The sequence below is a fragment of the Pholcus phalangioides genome, unplaced genomic scaffold (assembly GCF_987345545.1).
Source record: "Pholcus phalangioides strain wild (caught in Gottingen) unplaced genomic scaffold, Ppha-v1.0 ptg000019l_1, whole genome shotgun sequence".
NCBI lineage: Eukaryota > Metazoa > Arthropoda > Arachnida > Araneae > Pholcidae > Pholcus > Pholcus phalangioides.
Window position 1 is genome coordinate 9,034,592 of NW_028301612.1, and position 26,368 is coordinate 9,060,959.

General features: G+C 36.2%; 1 protein-coding gene across 1 annotated transcript; it reads right to left on the bottom strand.

The window, feature by feature from the left end:
* Positions 1 to 1,167: 1,167 nt before the first annotated feature.
* LOC149071198 (uncharacterized) lies at positions 1,168 to 6,650 on the bottom strand. Its single transcript, XM_089248177.1, has 2 exons — positions 6,561 to 6,650; positions 1,168 to 6,178 (listed from the first exon to the last, which is right to left on the bottom strand). Exons 1-2 carry the CDS (start codon positions 6,571 to 6,573, stop codon positions 5,781 to 5,783), a joined length of 411 nt encoding a protein of 136 aa, XP_089104303.1. The 5' UTR covers positions 6,574 to 6,650; the 3' UTR covers positions 1,168 to 5,780.
* Positions 6,651 to 26,368: the final 19,718 nt, after the last annotated feature.

The following is a 26,368-nucleotide window of genomic DNA, read 5'->3' on the forward strand; positions in this document are numbered from 1 at the left end:
ATAAAAACTCGAGAGTAATTGAATACAATGTAACGGTGTATCAATCCCCATTCTCACGAACATGTGGTATTTTCTGTTTATATTTCCTTGCGCATATTGTGCGAGGTAAAAGACTGGACAAGCTAACAAGAAATAAAGAAGAAAATGAGAAAAAAATGCATGCTTTTGCTTCGAAACAAGTACTGAACTATCCTGATATACCTCAAAGCGATGTCATACAGTACTGTGAGAGTTTGCTTTAAACCAATTAGTGGTCCTAATTCATTTTTAATAAAAAAATTCGATCTTGTTATTCGTCATTCCATAATTTTGTAGGAGGAGTTATATGAACGTTGGTTTAGATGTTATATAAAAAGATATAGTAATGATAAAAAAATCTATTCTAAAAGTATGGAGCGATATGGTTACATCTACGTTTCTTCGGAAGCAAAGCCTATTTTTTGCTCTCCAAATTTATATTCTGATTTGATTGATGCTCTCAAAGATGGTGTAGCACAGGATCTCGATTATCTGGAATGTTGTTCTCTCCATCTACGCTATTTTAAAATTTTAAGTAATAAAAGCATTTTAGATTCCCTTCATAATCAATGGTTGCCTAACTGTTCACTAGTGAATGAAGAGTATGGTTTCATCATCCTTCGTGAAGAAGAATCCCATTTCGTTCCCCAAATATATGGCAGTCTATTTTACAACAATCTTTTTGATTGTTTAAAAGATGCTGTTGAATGCAATATCCAAGATGGGAATAACTCTAGTAAGATTGGTTATTTTAAAATGCTGAAAAGTGAAAAAGAAGTTATTGAAGAAATCCATCGACATTTGAGGAAAAAAACTTGAAATTGTTCGGCACAGTATCTACAAATTGTGAAAAATACCCAATGAACACTTTTGGGAAAACATATTGTAACCGCAAACATATGTAATTTGTATTGCTGTGATTTTTTTAAAACTGATTTGTTGAAAAAAAAATGTACAAAATGTCTGAAATGTTCAAACAATAAAAGTTATTTCACAAAATATTTTGTACGCATATTTTTTTTTTCTTGTCATTTCTTTATGAAGAGAAACTGAAGTAGATGATTTCTAAGTTCATTAACTTGGAGAGAGAGTAAGTATTAATATAGTAAAACATACAACTGAACAAAAAAATAGACACACAACAAAAACTGCAATCATTCAAGTTCTTTATTCTGAAGACCGGGAACAAGTAGAAATACAAGACCATTTATCCCAATAAATACAATCAGAAATTGCTTCAGTATTTCCAAATAATAAATAATTATTCATACGAGCAACAGTTCTGCAATTTATATGATAACTCACAATGAATACGATAAACATGAAATATAATCCAGACTAATTTTTCTCTGATTATTTTTTTATGAAAAATGTAATATTGCTTTCATTTTACAGTAGACTCCCGATAATCTGACACAAATGAGGAGCCCTACCACAGGGAAATGCATGTAACACAGTAGATTCTAGAATCCCCATACAGGTGAAACTAGGATTTGGATTGGACATCGTCAACCCAACCTCTGGTTTCCGTTCTCATCCAACAGCCGAGGACCCCAACTGCTAGACTTATCGAACCAATACTGGTCTGAGTCGGTACTCCCGCGAGATCCCCGGTGGTTTCCTGGGGTCTAAAATTAACAATTAATGAAAAAGATGGAAATTATAAGGGATCCTAGGTTATCGTGTCGCATAAACTTCTATGCAAAGACAAGCAGCGACATGTTTTCCTCTTCTATGCTCGAAGGATCCCCCCACCCCCAAAAAAAACAACAAAAGAACGTCAGATTAGGAACAGGCAGACTATTGAGAATCTACTGTAATAACAAAACAGTTGCATGTGCTGAAACATTGTTCAGACGTTGTTTCACCTCCATTTTCTTTAAAAGATTATAAATAGTAATAATAACATTTGGCACAAAATGTTCTCATTATTCACTCGTCGCTCGATTTTATAAACCTCAAATTTCATTCCAGCATTGACTTGGTGCAAAGAAGATGAATTAATAGAAAATAAGTATACTCAAACCATGATTTTTTTTGTTGGGTATATTGTATCACGTTTTAAGTAATATTCGAATTTTTTATCTTCTATTCCATCCCCCCCCCCTTCCCCCGAAGTTAATAGAAACGAGCAACGACTGTAATATAAAGATAAAATAAATAAAAGATATTAACAACATAGTTATACTCAAAATGTGGTACAAATACACCCAAACCACTACATTTTGGGTAATATCTACGTTGTTCATCTTCCATTTTTTCACCTCCATATCATGAAGAATATAATACTTTCTTCACTCGAGGGTAATGGATACAGAAAACAAGAATTAAGAGTCTCGTAGTAAGTAATGACCAAATGACTTAACGGTTATTCCATTGTCATCGATAAATTTTTTATCATAGTAAGGAGTTAAGGAAATTTTATTTTGAATTATCGTTGACAGTTTATGTTTCCGACTTCTGATAAGAGTTTGTGAATGATGCAACAATAAATCTGAGAATAATACATCTTTGTACATCTGATGCGAAATGTTTTCAACAACGTTTTTTTTTATGCCTTTTGCAGTCTTTTTATTTGTGTTCCCAAAAATGTATGAGTACATCTTGGGTTTGATAGCGCACACTTCTTTAATTGGTACTGATTTTGTTTCGTCTTTGAAACATCCTAATTTTCCTGTATTAGTCTTGCTGTACAATTGATGATTGGTAGGATAGTTGCTAGTATCCATAAAGTGACTGAAATGATTCTTCAAATCAGTATAAAGATCACGCGTATGGATGTGTAATAAAAGTGAATCGGTGTCAGTGTAAATTAGAGAACATTTTTCGTCATAAAAGTTTTTGAAATAGTCGTAATATGCTTTATACATATGCAATTTGCTAAGTTCTAATACACTAAAACCGACATATATGGGTTTATTTAACAAAAGATTAGTTTTCTTCAACTTAAAAACTACGAAATTGTCATTTATGCTTTCAAAATATTCTAAAGCAGGATTTGACATATATCTCTGACACTGAGCTTTGGTTACCGCGGTCTTTACATTAACACGTTTTCTGACATTTTCACACGATTTACCAAAAAAAGAATTGTTAAGAAGTTTGAAAAAAGATCTATCAAATTCGTTATTTGCTTCTATACGTTTATCATTATTGAATAAAATGTAATCCTTTAACCATGGAGTTTGTCTAAAAGACAAAGCTCTATGTATTTTTTTGATTTTCAACCCCTGTTGAAGGTAGTACTTTAGATTACGATAGTGAACAACGTATTTTTGTTTGTCGAACAAATTAGGTATTAACTTTTTCACCCCCTTATTAAATTTAAGACCCAACTGTTTCATGATTCGTTTTTGATAGGGGGAAATCATATCATAACTTATCACTAAATGTTCTGCAGCTAATGGAAAGTCGTCAGTTTTCTTATGAATAGAATCGGGATAAATAAGATCAACCTCAAGAAAATAGCCAGTTTCACAGTTATCTGAAATCTTCGTTACATCCAGTTTTTGAATTTCACGGTTAGAAAGCCATTTAAAATTATCTATTGGAAGAAAATCAGTCATAACTACTCCGTATAAGTTATTCGCGTCGATGGACATGATATAACTGTTAGGTTTTTTGTCATCATAACCATCAATGTATGGATTATTGGCTTTTGCAAACCGTTTGTTAACGTAGCTGATTCCTCCACGTATGCCCGATTCAATGAAAAGATACATATCAACGTCCGTTAGAAGTTCTAATTTCACTTCAGTTTTTTTTAATCCTGCATTAAATGACAAATCCGCTGCTGTAAGAAAATATATGGGATCGATTTCATAATATTTATATGACAATTTTCTGAAACTATTAAAAACATCAGCTAACAGTAAAACATCAGTCATTTGATACAGACGTAGATAGTCCTCAAAAGTTTTACATTGGTAGTATTTCCATATTAGATGAGCATGTTTATATTCATCATCAGTTACTGATTTTCTAGTCAAAATATTATAAAACTTATTTTTTTCTGGCAACTGTTTTTCATTTAAAACTTCTTGTGAGTCAAAGTAACTGTATGGAAATATCCCCTTTTGCCTTAAAAGATGGCAATATGCACTTTCACCAAAAAACATATTGAATATAGGGAATTCATAATTACTTATATTTAAATTATGAACAAGAGTAGATAATGATGCGCTGAGAAAATTGAAACTATCGAGAAATTTTATTCTATCCAGAGAAAATGTTGTGAATTTTTCCATATTAACAGGTATAACTCGTATAACATTTGCTACTTTCCTAGACAAATGTTTTAGTATTAAGTGTGAATCATAACCAGATCCGTTATGCATTATCACTGGAACAAAATATTTATTTCGAAATTGGAGGTTGCATGTTTGGTGGGCGAGCCCACGAAACTCCCCTGTAAAATGATTATGGTCCCTAACTCTCATTTCTCCACGAATGAATGTATTTTTACATATGTGACATTCGTTCAGATTTGTATGCATTAAAGTTGATTCATTGATAGGAACATTTTTTAAAAGCTTTTTTAAAACGATTTCTGCAATTTTATTGAGTAAAACAAGAAAATGCTGGACAGCATCCTTTCCTACATAGTTTGCATGATAGAGAATTTTATTTTTGTTATTTACTACTACTAGAGCATATGAAATCGGACAGTGGGTTTCTATTCCTTGCGTAGAGCTCACAGTCAGATCCTGTTTTTTATCATCATATAGACTTTTTTGCGTGTAACATTCAAAGTCGGCAAATACGGAAAACTCGTGCTCGACCATTTTTTCAGTTGATTTGAAAAAAAGTTTAGAATCGTTTTTGCTTGGCATGGAGAGTTTTTGAAACTTTCTGTTTAAACAAATTTCTCTATGGCTAAACAACGTTTTCTTTCTTTGGAAGCCGATAAGACAGTTTTTGCAAAAATGGTGAATACCATTTTTTGTGTTCATTAATCGATTAAAATTTTTTATTAAGTAGTAGTGGTTTTCAAAATACAGTAAATCAACTACATTTGCTGTCTCCTTCTTACTTATATAAATAGGAAAAATCTCACTATCATAAGCGAAAACATTTATAGAAAAATTATTTTTATTTTCAAAATAAGGAATTTTGTCAATTGCCATAGGAAAAACTATATTATTTGTATTTAAGAGTTTGATATACTTCTTATACGAATTCACATCATTTTTATGAGAAGAAACAGGAAACAGCTTTGCTAAAATGCAGTAAATGAAGCAAAGATCATCTTCACATTTTATGTTGAGTATGCATTTTTTATTTTGTAGTTTTTTTGGCAATTTTACTTTATAGCATCCACCACTAGTACTATTATATTTTCCTGTATGTATGTCAATATGTTTGATAGTCTTTATAACCCACCCACTTCCAAACCTTGTAAAGTTCTCTATTGAGTTTATGATTTTGTTATAAGCGGAATCTAATTTTTCATCAATTTCGAAAGAAGATGTCAAACGTTCTGCGAAAGAGCAAAAATAAAAATCTCGCTGTCTTAGTTCATCGCCAATGTATTTCATAAAAGTAATGGATAAGCAAATAATAAAACGAAGTCTTAATGATAATGAATTTTTAGAGAATAGATCATGAAGAGAACTTCGTACATTATTCAAAGAAAATAAAGGATCGATGATACTATTGCCAGTGATTTTGTATGTATATGTCTTACTCCAACCCTTAAATGCTGATGATTTTTCCACAAACTCCACCATTATGCACCACACCAAGAGTCAGATGCTATGTCATCAATCTTTCAAATGATGGTAAACAGTATCTACTCCCTTTTTTAACAGGGGGACTTGATCAATTGCAATATTGAAATGCTTCAAAGCAGCATTATCACTCGTAACACGACAGAAGCACATATACCACGTACCTCGAAATTCTTTTACTTCAATTGAAATTCCCTTTCCGCAATACACAGCAAAAGGCGTGATCAACTTCTGTTCATCATATCCATCATCTACCAAAATCACATCGTATGTCGGCGATGGTTTCTTTTTTGAGGTTTTCTTCGGTTCTTCACTCGAGGTTCTCTTTTTAGCTCCGGCTTTTTTCGGTTTTGATGTTGTGGCGATGAGTTCTTCACCGTCATCATCAGTTAGATTAGCTGTACGTTTCTTTCGTAACTCTAAATCTAAGTCTGATTTGGAAAAATGGAAAAAAACTATACGCAGATATATTTTTCAATTAAAAAAATCATAAAATTTTGAATAAATGGTATAGTACAGTAATATCGGAGTTGAACGCGAGTTTGATGTGATATATATTGAACTAAAAATTATTCAGTCCGAACAATGAGGATTTTTGAGAAAAACTTAAAAAGTAGAACACCGATGAATCTACTAAAAATAAAGACTACTTACTACTGAAACCTCAAAAAGAAAATTAATATATGGTATATTATAGAAAAAGAGAAAGATCCATATTATTATAGATGGATACACTATGAAAATTTCATCGAACCAGAGTATAGTATCATTACATTAGATTTTCACAGTATTTACAAGAAAAAAATTTCTTACCCGAAAAAGACATCCTCGGAATATGATCTTGTAAACTACTTGTTCCCAGTCTTCTAAAACGCTAGTAAAAATGTCTTTATATATATTCATGCACTCGCAATTATCTGCTTTGCAAAAATAAGAAATATTTTTCCATCTAAATGAAAAATAAATACATGAAGGCACACAAAACATTTCAAGAATCCGTCTAATGATTTTCGAGAAATAAGCATCCGTATAAATATAGCGATTTAATTCCCATTTTCTCTATTTGCCAACCTGCCTTTTTTCTCTAAGAATGTTCCATTGCATGGATAAAGAATTCATAATCCATAAAAGTTACCTTTTCTTTCATAATTTCGTTCAAGTAAAAAGTTTGTAAGCTTTAATAAATTATTTTCTCTTACGTCCTACATACATCTTAAGAAAAATATGAGAATATTAAAGAATCAAAATATAATTGTGTTTGTACAGACTCCATGTATCATTCTTTCAGTACATTTAAAAGGGATAATAATGAACAAATGAAGGTCCAAATAAGATAATTTATGAAGCGAGAGCATAAATATGATCATTATCATATCTGAAACCCCTCTATTACATGATCATATCTGGGCCCCCCCGGGCCCAGATATGATCATGTATATACTACTCTCATACGGTCAGGAACTTAACTAGTCATAAGGTCGCTCACCCATTCCCTCGATCTCTCATACATGGTATTTCCCTCACTCATACTCACACTCACCTACTAATTTCGTTAATCATAAGATCCATCTCCAACTCATTTTGTCACTGACACAATTACTCACCAACTCACTTCATCACTCACTCGGTTACTCATCCACTGTGTCGCGCCTAACATTTCACCTGGACCAGGGGGGGGGGCTATAATTGCCGGGACGACATGTCGGATCCCCCACAGTCAATACCACAATATTATATACCAAAACTAATTCTTTGTTTCACAAGTCAGAAACACGCTCAATCCTTGTCAAACTAATTAGTCTAATTAGACCTTATGTGCATATTATGACCGTGATTCAAGAAAAACGAAAAGATCAAATGATCAAAACACGAAGCCTGTTTGTTAAAAAGTTAAATGCAATTTCATTTCCATATACACATTGCCTTACACAAAAGCGAATGTAAAAATATAGACAAAAGAAACGATTTTTTTTCGAGTATCCGTGGTATCTAATTAATTCAGTTGTTTTCTAAAACGATAATCTTTTAATGCATCCGAGGCAATTTTTTTTTTATTCTAGTTTAATATCGAAAAACAAACAAAAATTCTACGAGATGCTACTAATTGAAGTTGATGAAGGAGAAGACTTATTGAAAGATCAACAGAGCTTAACATCGAATCTGTTCGGCAAACAAAAACAAAATAAAATTGAATTAAGAATTCTTATGTAAAAATACCTTCTTTTTTTTTTCCTTTTATATAAATTACTTTTTGTCCTGTAATTAAGGTTCATTACGTTTGATTAGATAAAGCGGAACTCTTTGAATAGAAATTTATTTAGCTATCAAAAACATTTTACTTCAATGTTTCGAATTTATTTTATACAAATACGATCGAATTATCGTTCGGTACATTACAATGCGGACAGCATTTGCATTTCTATTGCATCCAAATAGCAATTATTAGTCTGTTTTTATATAATATGTTGCTGTTTTTATAATTTAATAATCCTGAGATGTGTCACATTCCATTTCATAATTTAGAATTTATTTGCAAAAAGAAACGATAATTCCCAAGTGTTGAAGCACATTGCCATCAATTATCACTTCTAATGTCTTTCCTTATTCTTGAAAAAAAAAAGAAATTTTACCTCTTGCTAGTAAATACTTAGGAAGTTAATTAACTTTTCCCTCGGAAAATTGTTGTATACATAAAATATATAAACTGATATTTATTAATTATTATTATTAATAAATATCCCCTGTTGATTTTGCAGGTTTCTGAAAAAAAATTCATATAGGTATAGACAACATTTTTAATATCTCAGCAAAACTTCAGCTTGATACCAAGTTTTCAAAAGAAAAAGCTTGTTTTTCAGTAGAACAGCAGAAAACATTTCATGACACCTTAAACTAACTTTCGATTATTTGCAACCTCATGGTTCAATAACCACTTATTGGGTGCATAATTGATGGAATTGAAATCATGATCTAAATAGTTATTATAAAAGTGTCAGGCCTAGAAGTTGTTCAATCTTGAATGAATTATCTTGATGAAGTGTTTAGGTTAGAAACAAATTGATGCAAGGACCAAATAAACTTATTTTCGCATCAGCCGGCTGTTGAAACATTCTTACCAAATAAACTGTTCGGTAAGCCAGATGGCTTATATGTAGTTCAGCAAAAAAACAAGAAAAAAATAGATACTAAATACTTTAAATTATCTAAACCAATTATGCTGAGCCTACATGTTCACAAGCAGGGGACAGGTGATTCTCAGGTAGGCTTGGAAATTTAATTATAAGTAGAACTGTATGGCATGAAAATTATTTAATTTCACGAGAGAAATATTGATGATGTACATATTGGCTAAAAAAAAAGAAAGAAAAAAGATTAGACCTATATACAGGGAGTTGCTGGTTCGTCGTACTTCTTATTGGTCTTCGGGTTCAGAAAAGTTGAGAAACGCTTCACTGAGCAAAAACACTATCAAACTCATCAACATCATATTCGGGCCTTCTAGCGGGAAAAATTGGTATTAAAAAGAAAAAGGTCTCGTTGAATCAACAGATAATTCCAATAAAAGTATTGAAACCGAATATTCCAAAACGACGTAGCTTATATCCCTCAGTTCCTGTAATTAGCTACATGACTTAATAATAACCCTCTAGTACTGTGACAGATTCGGGAAAAATAGTGAAAGAAGTAGAGCAGTTTCTTTCACATCTACCCCTGCCTAACACTTATCAAGGAATGGAAAACAAAAACTTGTGGTTTCTGAGTTTAACAAAAGCTTTCTATTGTTACAATATTTATTATGTGTCTTATCATCATTGTTTTGTTACATGCGAAAAAATCAATTATACAATATATGGGGATACGCAAGTTTCGCATTTACGGAATACATAATTGCGAAATTTGTAATTGCTGATGAATAAATGCAAATTTTTTTCATTTTTCTTGAATAAATGCAAAATTCAGACACACCAATTTTCCGCAAAATTTTGATAATTTACACTTTTTCATGTTAAAATAGGTAGGCCTACGTAATAATTTTGCTGAGCACTTAAATTCTAAAGCTTTCAACTAAGAACAGTAGGCTCCGTAATTAAAAAAAATCGTGTGGTTAGTTTAGTCCGTTATTGCAAATGAATGGAAAATTTTTAAATTGAAAGATAATTTTCTGGGTCAGTGCGAAATAGTTTATTTGCATTTTTTGGGGGGATGAACGCGAAATTCATGATCAATTTATTTATTTATTTTTGCGAATGAATGCAAAATTCTTTGCTGGATTTTTTTAAAATTGATAAATAAAATTGTCATTATTTTTTTCGAGAATAGATGTGGAATTTCCAATTTGGATTTTTTTTTTTGCAAAATTTACTCATCTCTAACAATAACGAACCGATTCCATCATAAAAATTTTATTATAGATTCATTCAAAACCGATTTAATTGGCAAATGAAAATAAATTCCTATAATATTGGTTACCTCCAAGGCATAAAAACGATCGTTACTCCTTTCCTCTTTTTTGATTCCATTGCAAAATCCATGAAGATAAAAAAAAATAATATATCATTACGTACAAGAGAAAAATAAATTTCGAATATATTGAAATTGGCTCCATCGTTATTTATGAGAATAATATATATGAATCTAACCACGTGTATCTTTATCAGAATTTGAGAGATCATTGTCGTGTAGCCCGGAGCAAATTTCGTGGCTCGTCCGTATGAGATTTTGGAGGAGCTAAAACAAAGATCGAATATTTGTGAAGCTACTCAATCATTTTTATCGATATAAGAAAGAGGCATTTATATACCTTTTCCCACACTAACATACCCCCCCCCCTCCACCACACACACACACACACACACACATATATATATATACATTCTGAAGTAGACATCGATATATGACAACGATGATAGACGGTTGTGCGACACTCGGGCGTCCTACTGAATCGATTTAAGGTCATCGTTCCGTCCTTTTGAGAGTTTTTCGAAGGAATTTATGGGATTTTCTGAAGATACCGTGTGTATTCGTATATACACATATACATCAAACACATAGAAATCCAGAAATCCACGAAGATTCTTTCTCTTGATCAGGCAATGATATTTCGTTGTGAATGGGATTTTCAAGCAATCGACGTGTCATTCGAAAATCATAATGTATAATTTTTATATCGGAAAGATGGATTCGATATTAAAAAGACAAATTTTTGTATACACTTTGAATAACGTTACATTTTTAGGATTTGTCGGAATCATGAAAACAGATAAGAATGTATTTAAACTAAAAATAATGAAATCAAGTAAGTTTTTGTTTGTGTCTGTAAGTAAGATAGTAGTAATAGGTGTATGAAAAAAGGCTTAAAGTTCTTTTTGTTGAATTACATTTTTACTCTACATGCCAAACATTGTTTGGGGTTTCATGAATATTTCGGATTGCCAGAAACAATTGCGCATAAAAGATGGTAAGTGATTAGACCAAGGGTTCTGAACCACGAGTCACGGGTTCTTGAAAGGTTTCAGATGGTCCGTGAGCTTGGATGAGAAAACAAGTCATTTCTTTTACATTTATATATGCTGAATATCATTTTCTTAACGAGTCTGTGTGATCTTCATTTTATTGGCACAATAGTATTCATAGACTTCATCTCATTTGTCCTCGGGAAGAAGAACTATTACAACTTAACCGTATGTATACGCAACTAGCGCATATTCCTTTGCGGAATTTCTAGCAAACTGAAACGTGTCGAAATGTGTGTTCGGAGAGTATGTATGGTCCTAGCGTACATTGGCGTACGCAAAGGGGAGGGGTGTTCTAACACCCCCCCCCCTCTCAAGCCGAGATTATAGTGTTTTTTTACAGGAAAAAACGTAACCTCCCCGAGAAAATTCTGCGTAAGCCTATGCTATAGCGTATTTATGCCGATTATAATAATATCGTCTAACGAAAGGATAATTTTATGACCGTGTAAATCCAGTATCCTAGTCTAAAAATTATGATGATTATCTACAATTCATTCTTGCTTTCTTTTCGTACTTATAGTAACTTTGTTTTCATATTTTTAAGCTCTTATCAACATGCAGGTGGATTTCTGTAGCATACGGTAAAATAGCACTCATGCCAATAACGTATACGGCACATTCCCCCGTTTCTACAGCCAGAAACAGTGAACGGTTGATGAGATAAAGTCAGAATCAGGACTTACACGATACACTGTATAAGGGGATTTTTGTCGCTATACAACTTATAAAAATATTTTCCTATAAAAAAACTTCACTGTACAGCCCAACTTTTTTTTCCGTAAAAGGGACCCAAAAAGGATATTTAATTAATACAAATTATTTAAAGAAAAAGCTAAAAGGAAAGGTAATGTTTTGTTTAATGAAATATAGAGGCCGAGAGAAGAAAGAGGAGACATAAAGATAGGAGAAAGAATAGTGAAAGCTTAATAGAATCAGGAAAAACCCCGAAAACTTTGTTAATTAACAGATTACAAGAACTAACCCTTTCTTCTAATCCCAACCTCTTTCTTCTCTGTCTGTACGGTTTCTTCTCCACTTTCTATGAACCTTTATGCTTGGCTCTGAATGACTCGGTGAGGATAATTATTCTCTCAGGGATGCTCTTTTCTCTACCTCCTCTCTATCTCTCTCACTCACTCTGTGATCTTTTCTCTTGAAAAATAAAATAAAAGTGTGGGAAGATTCCACGAATAATGTAGGAGTAGAGATGCTCATGAAAGCAATGGGACAGAGATCTAGATATTTCTGCACGTATGAGAGTTGTGTTTCTCATTCTACTGGTCATGGTGAAGCCATTGAAAGCATTTCATGAATATAATATTGCATGTACTGCAGGAAAGGAAACATTGTGAAAAAAAATTGTACTACATGTAGGCCCTGTTACTTTTGTTTTTATACTGTTATATAATATATATTGTTAAGTACTCCTCATCTATTTTGAGAGACCACCATGAAGATGTTGTTGCTCACGAGCAACAGGTTGAAGATGTCTAATGAAGAAAACTTATTGTTGTTTTATCTACGGCTGAACGAATTTCGCCTGAACTGAAGTTCCATTCCATACGATACCATCTACTTAATTCATCCTGCCATCAGTCTGAATGGACTTCCTGCTCTGTCTCCTTAGGGCAGTGGTTCTGAAAACGCAGCTTCCTGGGGGGCATTCATAATCTAAGACCTAAGTGAAGGGCGTCTATTGAGTCAGGATTGTATTAATGTCTACCAACGTAATGATTATTCGGAATTTACCCAACTATTCGCACGCTTGTCATGAGATCATCAAGTACAGTATATGAACGTTATGACGACTGGCACATTGTCACTAAAGCGAAGATACTGCAGACAAATGCTGGCTAAGCATTGGAAAAGATACTCTCCTAAACTATGGCAGTCATCATTTTCATGTTCAGTGGAATAATGACTAAGTAAGACCACTAGCAAAGAATGACTGCTTAAAGCCGATGGTAAACGATGGCTAAGTAAGCAGCCGGGAAACAAAGACAGCTGATGTAGGTAAACGATGGCTGTTCAAGAACGACAATTTAGTAAGGCCGCTGCCCAACGATACTTGACTACTACTACTACTAAACCAGATATGCACCTCGTCCATATTCCTCTGCGGACGTTCTAACGAATTGGTGCATGTTGGAATGTGCATGTCCGTGTTGGGAACCTGATGTAATGTTTGTTACAGTGCTGCCATCTGCCTCCTATTTTTCGAACTATGAGTGAAGTGTAATGATTGAGGATTTTACCATTGGGGGCATGCTGCTCTCAGTGGCGAGACTTTTTAACGGGGAGATCGGCTTGTATACGCACCTCGAAGTTGGAACGATAGTTGACTGAGAGCACTCTCAAATGATGGCAAGGGCGAATAGCCACTGGTAAACGAAGGGGCCGCTATGGTGGTCGAGTGGCCATAGTGACGGACTCCTATAGATGGCAGCACTGAAAAATCAAAACACAACACTACATATGCACTCAGACTGTTAGGTTACACTCACAGAGTTACACCTCCGGCACAACTCACTAGGTAGTAAATCGCCCATAAATTGTGATAGACCTGAGTTGTGCTCGGTTTGAAAGGAAAAGGTAAACGAAGGGTGAGTAAGGCCACTGATTTATTACGGTGTAGGGAAAAGCACCCACAAATAAATTATGATCAAAGTAAGGGAGCCGCTAGGGTCAAATGTTTGAGAAACGCTATCTCAGGATATATAATTAGTAAATATATGTTATGCAATAACATCCTATCTTCACCCAGAACACTTATCATCTGAAAAAGTCACGGTGGAAACAAAGAACACCGTTTCACAATTATCAAATTTCAAAGTTGTGAGGGCGGCAAATATTTCAGCTACACCCCTGCCTGGCCTCATAGTCATTCGCAAATACTTGTTTTTCGAATCTGACATTTAATGATGCAAAGAAGCAGCAGCGGCATAGGATGGCCACACATTGGCCCAATGTTCCTTGGTGAATATTTGCTTCTACAAAACAGTTTAATACGCCAACGCGTCTGGTGACTTTTGGCGTTCTTCGACAAATGTGTGCCCAGACTGATTGGAAGACCGGGAAGGAAAGCGGCTCTCCTCCGACTTTGGCTGAAAGTTCCTGGTCATTTTGTTCGACCAGGCTTTCAATATCTTCCGGCCTGCAACATCTGACGATCATTGCCAATGGTCGATCTGCTACACTACTCGCTCATGGCCAACATTCGAACTTATTGGTCCAGCCTTGACACGAGTGTGTGTGGGCCTACTAAAATCTAGAAGAAGCAAGAGACTTCCATGATTATGTGTGGAGGTTTCGAGCATTCGAAACCACAGTAAGACACTGTTTTACTAATGCATAGACTATGTATCTCCAATTTTTGAGACAGTTGTGAATTAGATTATTACTATTGAAAAGTTTATAAAATTAAACTGAAATTTTCTCTTTCTATAAACTCTGCATAACGGCCGAGTAAATTTAACAAAATGTGGGAAGAGACTGAAAAACATAACAGTTTTAAAATTCACCACAAGATGGCAGATTGCAATTATTTTCTCTAATTTAATATTAAGCTACAGTATTGATTATTAAAATCAAGGCAAACATGTTCAATGTTGGGAGACATTTCTTTCTCCCACATATCATGCTTTTGACTCAACAAAAAATAATTCTATAGTTGGTAAACAGAGAAAATCTAGGTCTTGAGTACCATGCACACACAAAATTGAAATCGTGGACACAAAAAATTTCTACCAGAAATTATGAAATTTTATTACTCTACTAATGAGCGTTGTTGGCGTTTCCGACAAAATGAATTCATTCAGTGCACAATGCGATGGGCATGTAAAAGCTGTCTTACGTATGTATTTCACATTACTCAGGATTTGGTGACTACTCACTGTTTTTTTTTTATGCCGCACACACACTTGCCATCTCTTCTCATATTTATCGAGCGTATTGTGCTTCAAACTTTGTCAGTGAATCGCCGAATGAAGACGAAGCCATAAATCACAGCAGTTGAAAATAAATTATAGTTAACCCTCTGTTTTAAAATAACGAAACACGGGTCAGTGTTTGTCATAATTTCAATCCCTTTTGTTAAAATTCCAATAAAATCGACGCGTAAAAAAACTTTAATGCAAAAATAAGTTGAAAAGACTGAATAAATGTTGCTTTAAGAAATTTAGCTAAAGAGAAAAACATATACGTGTTCGATATTTCCCATTGCGGTCAAAATGTCAAAATGACCATTTTTGCCGTTCCAGGAAGTTCGAAATTCCCGTCGTTCTAGTGTAAAACCCCGGACGTCTTGAAATCCAGGCAGCCTAAGTACCACTTAAGACACGGATTTTCCTTTTCTTACACCATGGCAAGGGTTCCATTCCCAGCTGGAGAACAGCAAACTTCTTTTTCCGAGTTCATCACAGCATTAGCATCCAAAAAGTTTCTTCTCCCGATCTATTGTGGGCTGAGGAAGTTATTATACAAATACAAATACAACGCCACAACAGGCAAAATGCCCAACGAGGTGGCTGACAGAAAGATGCCCAAAACAAATACGGATGTTCATATATTTCAAAAATACAGCAACCCAATTAAAAATGCAATTAACAAAAATTATAAACAATATATACACATGATAAATATACAATGTCCATAAAGAATACTTATGGTTGTCTTATTCTAAGTATGGATAGTTTTAAATGTGTCAATTGTGTTACAATTTACTACCTCCGGTGGTAAGCTATTCCATTTATTAACAACCCTATTAGAGAAAAATTTCATGCGAAACCATAACCTTGCATTGAAACTCACCCATTGATACTGGTGTCCCCTTCTAAAAGCAGTCGATTGGCGGTGTACTAAAAGTTCATGGTCCATCCTATCCATCCTATTGAAAATTTTGAACAGTTCGATCATATCTCCTCGACACCGGCGTTCATCCAATGTAAACATATTCAAAAAATGAAGTCTTTCTTCATAACTCAAGCCCTGTGTGCCAATAAGGACACGCGTAGCTCTTCTCTGCACCCCTTGAACCAAGTCTATGTCCCTCTGTAGGTATGGTCTCCAAAACCTTACAGCATACTTCAGTCCAGGACGAACTAAGCCTCGAAAAAGCGGAAGAATGACTTTAGGAGAACGCGAAGAGACCTTTTTGAAAATGAGACCAAGCATTCTATTCGATTTTTTGACCACCGCTCAACAATGTTGAGAAAACCTAAGCCGCTCGTCAATGAGAATTCCCAAATCGGTGACCCTAGTTGCATCCGGGATAGTGACACCATTCAACTCGTAAGAGAACCTTGGGTTGTTCGAACCAAAATGAGCGACCATGCACTTATTAATGCTAAACGTCATTGCTCCATTCATTTGTCCATGCTGCAATCCTGTTTAGACTGGTCTGGAGCGACTCCCTATCGCTTTGATTCCCGATTACCCCCATTAATTTCACAGTATCTGCGAATTTGCTAGTAATTCCATCGATACCCTGATCGAGTTTATCGATAAAAAGTGAAAAAAGTATGGGGCCACGGACACTTCCGGGAGGAACTCTACTTGTGACGTCTGTCTAACCAGAGAATTCCCCGTTCACCATAACTCGTTGCGACCTATCTCTTGAATATGATTCTATCCAATTCAGCAAGTTGCTCCCAATTCCGATCTCGTGTAAACGCTTCAGGAGTTTACCAAGTTGGACCCGATCGAATGCCTTCTGGAAATCAAGGTAAACAACATCTACATTTTTGCTCTTACCCAAAACCTTAGTCACGTGATCATAGAAGCAAAGGAGGTTAGTTACACATGACTTCCCCTTCCTGAACCCATGCTGATTATCCGACAATACATTTTTTTCGTCTATCCACTTCACAAATTGCCTTTTGACGATAATTTCCAAAATTTTCGAGAGAGAGCTCGTCAAACTCACTGGACGATAATTGGACACAGCTTCTCTACTACCCTTCTTAAATATCGGAACACCATTAGCAAGTTTCCAATCCCTTGGGACGATACCCTCAGCAACACTACTCCTGTGCGACTGGGCCCAACAATTCATTAGCGCATTCCCTGAGGACCCTGAGATAGATATCATCTGGTACTGGTGCTTTGCTTGCACATACATTTCTTAGAAGATTTAGGACCTCCCCGTCTTCTACTTGGATATCGTTGAGGGTTTTATAACATTGCTCTCTAACCTAGAGCTCTCTCCTATTGAGAGGGGGGGGGGGGGCAACCGTCCCTTTACATCCATTATTGACGTATCGAAAAAATGATTTTGGGTCAGAGCCAATGTTATCGGCCAACCGAGATTCAACTTCCTTTTTACTATCTCTTATCGCTTTCTTCAACAGTCTTCTTTCATCAGTAAACAGTGATAGGTCACCTCGTCCACTTTTATACTCTCTGAATGCTCTTTTCTTTTCAAGATAAAGGTTCCGCTCGCTAACCGCGAACCATAGAGGGTGCGATGTACAAACACGCTTTTTTCGAACAAAGGGTATGACGTCGTGCAAAACAGAGGACAGCTTCGTACTAAATTCTACCAATTGACTTACCACCCCTACTGATTCCAACCGGTCTTTGAAAACTTCCACTAACCTTCCTCTTAAAACATCAAAGTTAGTTCTCCGAAAGCAAGGAACCAGTCTTTTGTTATCAACCTTACCCGAGGAAAAGTTACAGTGAAATCTGACGATACGATGATCACTGGAACAAAACTCTTCCTCCACCGAAACATGTTCAACTAGATCATCAGAACTAGTAAGAACTAAATCCAAAATAGCAGTACCCCTAGTGGCTTCTGATACATGCTGATATAAAGCATTTTCGAGCACCAACTTAAGAAAGTCTCTTTCATACTGATCTCTAGATGAAAGGTTCTTCCAATCAATACCTGGATAATTGAAATCCCCTTGTATGAGAACCCTCTTACGCTTACACATGCAGGAAATTTCATCATGCAATTTGGCGATGTAGTTTGGATATTATATATACAATTTATATATACAATACAGTTACTATTTATAACATAATATAATTATTATATTATATTACACTCATGTCCATAAATTAAGGATAATTCAGAATCACACGGAAATCGAAATCTTAAGTAAAATTTTCACCTGTAGAATTATCACACACATCTGCAAGAATGATATGCAAATTTCAGATGATGCCGATAGTACGTCACAATGACGAGAGTGTAAGAGGGGGGTATATAAGGAATGGTAGCAAAGAAGTAAAATTGTTCACAAGAGTTCTGTAAGGCGCTCAGTGCCATAAGCGAATAGTTATGACACAGAGGACGCATGTGGATGATTTTTTACGTGGTAGAATTATCGGCCGCCTGGAATGTGGGCGTACTCAGATGGAAGTATCCGAGGAACTTGGAATTGCCCAAAGTGTCATCTCTAGACTTTGGCAACGATTCCAAGATAACGGAAATGTCAGTAGACGTTACAGTACAGGTCGCTCCCGAGTTACAACGCCGAATAAAGACCGGTATTTGGCAGTAACTGCCAAAAGAAGCAGACGGAGCACAGCATCCGGCCTGTCTCGTCAGCTATCTGCAGCCACGGGTACCACAGTTTCAAGGCAAACCGCGTACAGACGTTTGGGAGATATCGGTCTATATGCTCGCAGGCCTGTCAGATGTGTTCCGCTCACGGCAACTCACTGTCGGCAGCGATTAGCCTGGACTAGAGAACATGCAAATGTGGACATCGTCACAGTGGGCTTGTGTGATGTTTTCCGACGAGTGCAGGTTTAGCTTGCAGTCTGATTCACGTCGGACTTTCATATGGAGAACGCCAGGTACCCGTTACCACCTACGGAACCATGAAAGACCAAATTTATCGGGACATCATTCTGGAACAACATGTACGTTTGTTTAGGGGTGCCATGGGCGCAGAATTTGTGTTTATGGATGACAACGCCCGAGCAAACATCGTAAACGAATGCCTTGAATCTGAGGATTTAAGCCGTATGGAATGGCCAGCATTCTCACCTGACTTGAATCCGATAGAGCATGTGTGGGACGTGCTTGGCCGACGAGTTGCAGCCCGTCAACCACCTCCTACATGTGTACCGGAACTTCGGAGATCATTGCTTCCTGAGTGGAGTGATGTTCCCCAAGATCAGATAGATAATTTGATACTCAGCATGCCTAAGCGTTGTACGGACTGTATTTCATCGCATGGGAGACATACAATGTATTAACGATCATACCAACCATGTAATAGTAAGTTTTTGTAAAGGAGATATTTTTTACAATTGCTCCAGGGAGCAAAAATCGTAGTTTTTATGAATGGTATCATACATGCACCATCGTTTTTGTTCTTTATCTTTTGTTTAATAAATGGGCTTTATGAATAAGTAACGTTTGTTTTGGTTCTGAACCTTTATTTGCCGGAGCTGGCATTATCCTCGAATTTATGGACATGAGTGTACCTCTCTACTATTGAGAGAATAACGTTAGTTTAAAAATGAACGTTTTCGCTACTTCTCTCTTAGAAAACTCCATCTTTTGATGGATTTCGAAATTTCTTCTATTCCCGTTAACCTTCCTACCCTTTTTTTTTTAACACGCTACTGAAATTCCGTCAGTCTATGGATAATATTTGCGGCTGTAGACTGCTCGAAACTAGAAAGCCCGCAAGAAAGCAAAATCTTGTCTACTGTGTACACACGCTCGGTAATATTATTCGTTTGTTGAAAAGTTCCTGTAGCTCCTTGTTTAGTCCATAAAACTGTTCAATATCTTCAATATGATAAAAGTGTGGAGCTTCAGTAATTCATTTTCTATATGACTTGAAATTTCAACGATAGAGTTTTGAAAAGCTACGCACGTGCTGTCGTTCCGTATATTAATACCCCTACACGATAGTTTTGTGATAAATTAGATTTCCACGTCGATGTTGGGTACTTAAATGCATAAAATAAAATAATGCAAAAATATAACCCACCAGGAAATATCTAAAATATAGGAATATAAATACCTAATTTTTCTTTGTTTTTAAACATAAAAATGGATAATAATAAACTCATTACAATGACGTCATTCTCATACATTTTGCACCTAAAATGAAATTACATAAAAGTCATGCAAATGTTATAACGCATGGCGACATAAACTTGATGGATACTTGAGCGTTGTATGTAACAGAAACATGAAATATTTACGTTTTCAGTAAATCTGCAATTCCATGAATGCATAGGAAACAAGAATTTTGACGCACATTCGCATTGTATCTCGGTTGTCACTCATACGCTAAATACATCTCAAATCCATTTGTAAATTTGTTCCATGAAACAGAACAATGGACATTCGGACGTGCGTTAATGGATAAAGCTGCACAGAGGAGTTGTGTAGAAAACACTATCCACACCGGGATCTTACAAACTCATTAACTTCTAATGAACTTCAGGCACTTTCGCTCTGAGTCCGGTGAATGGTCATGAATATAGATGATGTTGACGAACTTCAGTTCTCTCCATTTCTCTCTCTCTCCCTCTCTATGTATGCTGAAATGTAAAACATCTTTACAGCTCCACTAATTTAGATGTCATTCTCTAAAGTTACATAGGTGTTGACAACTCTGAAAATGTACACTTACATATTACCAAGTATCATCCTTTCCGATCGATTTCGCGGACGCGATAGCTCCATCACATTATGGGAAATCATCCAGCACGTGATTACCAACGCAGATTATTTGATGTTTTACAATATCAGATATTAGCTGAATCTGCGAACGTGGCTATGAAAATTTAGCTCGCTATAGTTCAGAAATATGGATTTCTCAGGTTTCCACCGCTAAAATGAGGGGGGCGCAGGAGGGGTAGTTTAGTGAACATCAAAACAAACAGTTTCCTCCAACAGAACGCAGGGACGCCAAATACTTTTTCTACCGCGCAGGAAAAAAATGAAATTTAAACCAATAGGAAGAAGAAACAGGGTGGAGGAGGAAAGGGGATAAAATATTTTCCCGCACAAAGCATATGATATCGTTATAGGGGAAACTATGATGCAAGATTGTCATATTTTGGTGAATTTTGAACTGGGATAATGCACGTATCCTTCGGATAAGTGGGCTATAGCCCTGGGTTCCATTGGAAATTTTTTTTTTGTCATGACATGTACTATTAAAACATGCACGCCACAATATTTTGTGATCATGATCGATCCTTCATTTGACCCTTTCCTCCATCACACAGTTTCCGAGGCGTAAACATGAGAATGCGATTGATGGTGACGAAAAAACAGTTCCACATTTTTCGAAAATATAAATGGCGTGGGTGAATCAGCGACAGTGGAGGGGAGTGAGTTCCAGTTAGAAATGGTATGCGGAAAGAAGCTGAATTTAAAGCAGTCGAAGGAAGCGGAGATAGGGTTTATCTTAAGTGGATGATCGAGTCTGCTAGAGATATATGTTGGATTCTAGATAATACAGATGGTATCGAAATTTCAATGTCCATGGAGAATTTTATAAAGCATGGTTAATCGAGAAAGAAGGTGGTGAGTATTTAGAAGGAGAAGATTAAGTTCGCGTTAAGTTCAGAGATAGACACATAGAAGGACCAACTGTCGTAGATAAAGCGGGCGGATTTATTTTGTATTGATTCCAGCTTCTCGATATTACTAGCAGTGTAGGGGTCCCAAATTTCGGAGACATAGGAGAGGACTGGAAAGTATAGGTTTGATATCAGAGGAGTCTAATATCGCAAGTAGAGTGTTTAAGGTTGCGGCGAAGGAAAGGGAGTTTGTTGAGACATTTTTGATAGATATAATCGATGTGTTTATTCCAGCGCAGGTCTGCTGAAATGATGACACCGAGGAATTTATATTGAGAAACCTGGGATATGGGAAAGTTATTGATAGAGTAAGAAAATTTTGAAGGTGAGAGTTTGCGTGAAATTCCCATGAGAACCGTTTTAGACACGTTGAGACGTGCTTTTGGAAGAAAATATATAATGCGTTCAATCGGCGCATTTCTTGCCTTTGTATGTTAATGTTGATGGGAGGGCGGCTCGTATTGCACTCGTGTCGTGAGAACTCGAGTTCGATCCCTGCGGGCTGTGTCAACACCATCTATAGCAGAAGGCCTCCACGCGAAGCTCGTGGCGTCACTCAAGAAGTTATTTCACCTGTAGTCATTTGATGTACTGCGGAAAAAGTTAAAGATATCGCTTGCGTCGGTCTGCTGTATCTAATGGCTACAGGTGAAATAATTTCTTCAGTGACGTCACCAGCTTCGCGCGGAGACAACACCACCTATAGAATAATGCCTCCTCACAAAGGTCGTGACGTCACCGAAGAAGGTTATTTAACTTATTAGCATTGGATATAGTTCGTCGATGCATGAGTTATTTTTACCTTTTTTTGCAGTATATTCAATGGCAACAGCTGAAATGGCCTTCTTCAATGACGTCACGAGCTTCACGGGGAGGCCGTTTTCTATAGGTGGTGTTGGTGGAGGCCTTCCACTACAGATGGTGTTGGTTGTATGGTGGTGGTGAGCTCAAGCTCAATTTCTGCGCTTATCCTCTCCTAGGTGTTACTGAGAGTTCGTTATTATTGTCATATTCACCTTTCACACGATACTAACTTAACATGGTAATTAAGGCTTTTTTGCACTTTTCACTTCAACATATCGATAACAGCACCACTAGAACACGAAACATGAGTTATTATGGGAAATAAATACGTTAGGACCACACATACGCCAAACACGCATATTCTGCAGTGTAAAAATTCGTTAGAAATTTCCCAGAGGGAATGTTGCGAGGTACATCTACAGTTAAGTGCTTGTCGTTCATTTTTACGCTAAGGTATTTCTACCGACTACTACTTAACCGTACGTACACATTCTGTGCATGTACACATCCCTGTGCGAAATTTCTAACGATTTGGTATACGCCGGGATGTTTTCCCTAATACTATGCATGACGAGAATGTGTTCATGTTATCAGACTTGTGCTTGTTTCGCGTTCCACTGAAGCTGCCAGCTAATTTCTATATTGCAAAGTAAAGGTGGTTAATGCTTGAATTATCGTGTAATGAAAGTATCGTGCTATATGCCTGCCTGCTCTCTGCAGCCCCTGGAGGACCAGCTCGCGTATTCACACATTGAATTTGGAAAGGGTAAGGTTGTTGGCTGTTGTCTTGAAGTTTGTTTCGGTATTTCTACAAACTCTCACTGTGCGCGGTTGAGCATTTGATAAGCTTTCGTTTATAATGCGAACGGGATAGCACTCTGTGATGATTTGAGCAGGAAAACTCACGAGCAACCGTGATTTGTTCGGTACTCAAAAGAGACTCAGCTGCGCCTAAAAGATCTTGTAATGTTGGCAGAGAAAAAACAAAAGCAAAACTAAAAAGAGAAAAAGTAAACGACAGTATTAATATCCCCGAGAAAACCGAGTATGCACTTTTGTGGGGGTACCTACAATACGTCATCCATCCGGACACTATGATACGGTACAAACAGTCACTTATTACACTTCACTGGAGTGACCATACGTCCCGTATTTCCCGGGACAGTCCCGGTATTTTTTGTTTTTCTGGCTGTCCCTACTTTTTGGCAAAAGTGTCCCGGTTTTTTCTGTACACGAAGCCTACTTGAATTTTTATTCTTTATTGAAGTCAAAGACTGAAATTATTCTTCAACTCATAAATTATAGTATGATAATTACAACTGTAAATAAGAATATTAATCTCTCACATTTGTCGTGGGGAACGTCTTTTTTTGTGGAATTCATTTTAATCCACTGTAATTAGCACTTCATTTCCCGCCATTGGGATTTTTCCGTAATTTCACCAATATTTGGCAAATTTGTTTAGCTTTGGCTTCGTGTTTAGCGATAATTGGTGATGTCCCATATTTTCCCGTATTTGGAATCCCAATTTCCCGTATTTCTATCGAGGAAATATGGTCAGCCTACACTTCACTAAAAATCTGAAATAAAGGGAGCGGCGCACATAACACTAGATATACACGTTATACAGACTTCCGGGCGGAAATCACTTTCTCCTGAACGAAAGAGAAAGTGTATTGAATTGCCCTAATAGCGATAGGGTATTTTACCAAACATCAAATTTTGCCATATCGCTGTTCTGCTATTTACTGTCATTAATGAGTTAGGCTGGAAATGAAGGCGTCATCTATCGGTGGTCGCCTCAAACACATTAGGGGGGATAGCGGTGGACTGAGGGTTATGCTCGGTTTAGAAGTCGCGTGCCCTTAACCATCCTTTTTACGACTTTCCATTTCAATATGATCCATAAAACTGGTAAACGGTCCGAAGTTCGCATCAGGAATGACTAGCAACAATGATGTGTTTGGTGAATCGTCTTCTTTCTGAATTTATTCTGTAACGGGTTGTTACAAACTGACATGGGCCACACACTGGCATGCTGGTTCAGCTGTGTTATCGATGGGATGGATATGATAGTAAAAATAATACTGTGAATAAAGGCCCGTTTACACGAGGCAAGTGATTTAGTTGGTAACTAAATTTTAAGTTGCCAAGCACGATACAATGTATGCAGACGATAAGGGCCGTTTACACGGCTTTTGTTGGAAAGTGCGCAAGTGGACAAGTGATTTAGTTGGTAAGTGAAATACAAACGGTTCTATTTTTTCCGGTTAAGTAGACCTATGCGCATGCGCCAGTGGGCGTGACCTGCCGCTCTGGAGGGATCTTTTTGCTCTCGCACTGAGGGGTTTATTTAAATCTCAAGCGTGAACCTGTTCATGCTACGTCGTCTCCTGAAGGTTCGCTAGAATTCCGCGGAAATATTGGATAGCGAGGTGGCCTGGTGGGGTGGGGGAGGGGGGGGGGGTTCGAATATTTCTCTCGTCCAGAACGAATTTGCTGCCACCTGTTTTAAAAAATACATGATCAATATTTAACATAAAGATAACCTCTCTCTAGATTAAATTAAAATATAATACTAATTTCGAAAATTTGGAAATGATTTTTATGTTAATGAATTTTTGTTATTTAATTTTTAACCCTTAGAATTTCCTACGAATGCCAAGAATCTTCTCCCGTATTTTCGGCTTACATAATTCATAATTTATCTCCTCTTTAACTTCGATTAAAATATCATATAATCGATATTTAGAACTTAGAGGAGAAATAGAGAAATCTTATATTTCTTCCCGATGACTTACATAAGCTTATGATATGTTGTGTATTTCTTTTTCCCCTTTTGTATAAGTGAAAGTGAATAAATTTATATATTTTATACTGCGTGTAAACGGGCCTTAATTCCAGACACAGTTGACCTCAAAAGTGGCTGTCAGAATGCTGTTGTCCAGCTCAAAGGGCTGGTATTTATCGACTTAGATATTATACAAACCATCTTTGACATATGGGAACATCAAGGTTGACCATGACCATCCACAACACCGATGCTTTTCCATTACTGTCGCCGAATATCCCTGATTGATCTCAAGAAATATGTAAGCATAGCTACTTCACCAAACGCCAAACTGTGGCCACATCACTATATTGCAATTTACTGCTATCCCTAGCGATGCAAACCCTGAAAAAACCGTTTTTTATTTTCGTTATTTTTCCGGTTTTCATGAGTTTTTGAAGTTTCTACGGACTTTTTGCACACCCTGTATATTAAATCATTCTACAATAAATAGCTTCAAAAAATCCATCGGACAGCAGCTTTATTTTTTTTATACCATGCAAAAAAAATGACATAACTTGTGAGATGACTCAATACACTCTGTTGTAAATCATATATTCTATAGCATATATTTACAGCCGCTATCAAAATTCCGGAACATAAAATTTTTATATTCATGAGAAGATAACAAATCGAAAATCGACAATTTGAAAGAAATAATTCAGAAATACATGCTCCATGCTGATAATTTTCTCTTCTTTTATGGCGAAATCTCGGAAATCAATCGTTATTTAGTCGTTAAAAAGACTGTATCGTATCCTCCCTGAATAAATAAAACGAAAAGAAAAATCTCGCACAGAAATCATTCTGTTTTCTTTAACTATCCTATAGAAATCTTATACAATAGCCGAACACCATCTTGATCATAGATAATGAGCAAGGCGGATTGTATAATAGTAGTA